This window comes from Octopus bimaculoides, chromosome 17 (assembly GCF_001194135.2).
Source record: "Octopus bimaculoides isolate UCB-OBI-ISO-001 chromosome 17, ASM119413v2, whole genome shotgun sequence".
Lineage (NCBI taxonomy): Eukaryota > Metazoa > Mollusca > Cephalopoda > Octopoda > Octopodidae > Octopus > Octopus bimaculoides.
Window position 1 is genome coordinate 36,540,649 of NC_068997.1, and position 4,198 is coordinate 36,544,846.

At 33.3% G+C, this 4,198-nt stretch overlaps 1 protein-coding gene across 1 annotated transcript in view; it reads right to left on the minus strand.

Moving 5' to 3' along the window:
- The window catches only part of LOC106877076 (uncharacterized), a 262,423-nt gene that overhangs the window by 208,779 nt on the left and 49,446 nt on the right, over nucleotides 1-4,198 (minus strand). Inside the window, exon 3 of the mRNA XM_052973794.1 lies at nucleotides 816-950. Coding sequence (XP_052829754.1) covers nucleotides 816-950 — 135 coding nt within the window. The remainder of the gene's footprint in view (nucleotides 1-815; nucleotides 951-4,198) is intronic.

A 4,198-nucleotide genomic window follows, 5' to 3' on the forward strand; every position in this document is an offset into this window, starting at 1 on the left:
TTCTAGCAGCTACACTTTCAGCGCACCCACCCCCACTACTAACTTGGTCGCCCAGATAGCGGAAGCTATCGACTACCTCTAGTTTTTCACCCTGGAATGAGATAGAAGTTGTTTCCTGTTTGTTTACAGTCTTTATTGCACCTGAACATCTGCCACAAACAAAAACTAACTTGCTAGTTAACCTGCCTTTGATGTTGCTGCACCTCTTATGTGTCCATAGCTTGCACCGGGTACATCTTATAGAGTTACTACCTACTCCTTTTCTACATACTGAGCAGGGCCATCTACCTGAAGGGGTTTGTGTTTTATCTACCTTCCTACTTATTATGTGCAGAAAATATGTGATGGTTCTGTTGTTAGTATAGGCCACATTTGTACTTCATTCAGAGTTAGCATCTCTCTGAGCTGAAGTATTTTCAAGTCCAAAAGAGAAAAATCAAGCCTTTGTCATATGATATTCTGTATGTTAAATGTTTGTGATTACCTTGAAATATGTTCAGATATAATATTTCAAGGTGATCACAATTAACCATATGGAGCACTACCAAGTATTTTCTTATCTAATTGCACCTAACACCTAAGCCTATCTATTTCCAATCAAGAGTTGAACTTGCTCCAGATTCTATTCCACTTTGAGTGAAACTGAGAAGACAGAAACAATATTGAAGCCCTTCAGTGTAATTGTACATGTTTCTGAGTATAAATTTTATCTGTCTCTTCATTTAACATCACCCCTTATCCCACATATGCTTTTACTGGAGTACACTCTGTTGCAATGATTTGGATGAAGTTTCTTAAGTTTTAAAATAACTTACTTGGATTGTTGTGCAGGCATCTTTACATTGAATTACAAAGTTGCAAACATCTGCTGGTGAAGGTTTATATACACCAATTCCACACTTGTTGCTCTCAGATGTTCCAGACATTGTAAGGCCAGTTTCATCTAAAATCTGGAAACAACAAAATATTACATGTAAGTATCAAAAACACACAATAATTAAAAGATATTATTAAAAAATTAGTTCCAAGATAGGATCAGAGCAACTTGCATCTCTAATCATCACTTTCTTCTCTCATCCAAGTACTGAGAATCTTTTAAAGCAAACAAGAGTCATTTAAAAACAGCATTTTGGAAGACATTACCTTCTGTTAGTTGCTTCAGTTATGAGACTGCAGCCATGCTGGGGCCCACCATGAAGACAAAATTTCTGTTATGAGCAACATGTCACTGACATGTTCCAAATGGTGTGATCACATTTCTATATATATATTTGCCTATCCTGTATGTACCCTGATTTCCAAATCTTTTGTATATCTTGGAATTTTAGACTAAAGACACTATGATATGAATGATGTAGTTTGCATATGCAGACATAGCTATTCATAGTTCTTGTACATGTGTTATATCATTTGCAATACCTCTTCTCTATGTGTCTCTTCCAATTGATTTACTAGCTCTTCCTCTACTCTACAATTCTCTATCATTACCTCTTTCCCCATCACTAACAGTTAGTATTTAACAGGTTTGTTAATCTGGGAGTTGAAATTTTTTTATGCTAGGTAGGAAAATAAGTCAGTTTCCAATGACTGTCAACTACACAAAAATACCTTAGTCTAGCTGACTGTACAGATCATGAATTTGTGATCCAAGAAGCCAATTACACAAAACTGGGCAACTTATGCAAACCCAATGAAAACTCTAAGTACAACCAGGATGACTCATTGTAATTTGTCTACATTAAAGCATTAGAAAAATCCAAGGGATATCTATCAGACAGTTGGAACTTCTTATCTAGAGTTAATAGTCTTTTGAAACCCTTGCCAAGGATATTTTTTTAACCCTTTGGTGTTTAGACTGGCCATAACTGGCCAAAAATGATTCCCCTTTATTTGTTTGAATCAGCCAAATCTGGATATATCTGATTTCTTTATGAAATCACTAAAAAAATTAAGCAAATCACATTATTGAATTCTTGTAGCTTTAAGATAATGCAAGATAAAGCCTTTCCTGTCTTTATTCAAGTAAAAGAGAAGTGTATATCTTAGTTTCTAACGATATGGCATCAACAAGTAGTGATTCCAACTTTGAAGGTTTTACTCGACGCTGTACAAAAAATATAAATGAAAACAACAGTAATCTGTCTTCAAATGAATCATATTGACATTTATGAATCTTTGTTGGATGATAAAGGTTTTGATAATGAAAGTGATGAAAATAATATAGAAAACATTACAACATGGTTGAAGATTACTACATCAACCAGAATTTCCAATTTCACAGAAAAGACTAGTCCAAAATACAGTCACCTGGACTATATATTTTTATTTTTACCGGAAAGTTTTTTTGAAACTGTCACAAAGGAAACAAATGCACAATGCATAATTTTCATTTGTGGAAGACCCTATCCACTATGTCAGCTAACTGACACTGTGAGCTTTTTTTACTATGAACATTATGTTTGGTGTCAAGCAGCTTCTTCAACAGTAGAACTACTAGAATCCTGATATAAGGTATGGTGATCCATATATCTCCAGCATTATGTCTAACTATAGTTAATTCATATATTGTTTATGTAAAAAGCAACTAGGTACCTCTGCCACCTAAGAACTATGACTATTTGAAATTTTAGGTTGACATTGCATCTCAGTTATGTGAAGGCTTTTCTTCCAGAAAGCACAGAACTGGGAGAAAAGCAATATTAACTGAGGTGGGTGTCAACAAAGAAAATATTGACTGTCATAAAGTGGAAAAAATAAATGGAAGGAAAAAAGTTTGCAGACTTTGTTTGTTGCAAAAAAGAAAAACTACGAAAGGATATTAGGATTCTGATATGTGTTTGTTTTGCAAAATGCCCTTGTGTAAAGGGTGCTTTAGAGAGTTTTACAATAGAAATATGGCATAATTATATTTTGTTGTTTGATAGTAATACTATCATATACTCCTTTCATTTTATTACAAATAAAAAGTGAAAGTGAGAAATCTATACATATATCAAGATGAGAATGTGTGTCTGTCTGTGTGAATCCTTAAAACTCGATTTCATTCAAATTTTACACATGCCTTACTTAGGGTCCAAGTAGTGTCATGGGCCCAAAAAATTTCCAACTTCTTGCCCAGAGCAATCTCTTATCTCGTCCACTATTTCAGTATTGATACTTTCACTTTAACAGTTTCACTATTAATACTGAAACTATTAAAGTGGAACTATTATCTCACATATATACAGGGGCATACATATATACATATATTATAGATGTATGTGTACAGATGTATAAATATAGATGTATATGTGTATATATATAAAATATATCTATGTATGTATATATGTGTATATATATATATATATATGTGTACATATGTATGTGTACATATGTATGTATATTATATATATATATATATATATATATATATATATATATATAGTGAATCTTGCATGCATGAAGTGGATTCGATCCACCATAGCCAAATTTAAATTAACACTGCAACAGAACTTTTCCCACAGTGAAACAATGGGTTTTTTCTCTGACAGCAGTTTTACATTTTCCAGATGTCTTTAGCTAGGCCGAAATAATGCCTTCACTACTTGACCCTTATAACCTCTTCTATTTCACCAAAAGCTAGAATAGAGATAACAAGACCACCAACTAAATCTATTGTTCTCAATGATATGTCTATCCTTCTGGATAGTTATAAAAACAAGAAACCCCAAGCAAAAACCAAGTAGTCACTTGGTGACAACAGAGCAAGGTAACTCGTGACGACTCAATTAGTTAGGGAACGGACTGCTATAATCATGATCACAAGGAATGCACCTACTAAGACAATGGTCAGCGAGAAAAAGTGAAATTTACTGTCAGCAACTGTGAGACAACGTACCACAACCCTACAACTTTCACTAGCTCTAATTCTGTTCTCTTACAACATCATTGTATTGTTATCTGTGGATTACTACTAACAATTCGTATACGCCAAACTATGCAAAGAAACATTCTACCACGTCTATCTTTCACATTCTCTCAGATGTTATTAACTGCCTGTTGAGGTATGGTATTTTTCAACGTAATGGTAAATAAATACTTTCTTAAAACTTCATGCATTGTTCATCTTTTGCATCCTACAACATGCCATTATGACAACAATAAAACCTAACCGTTACATATATATATATATATATATATATATATATATATATATATA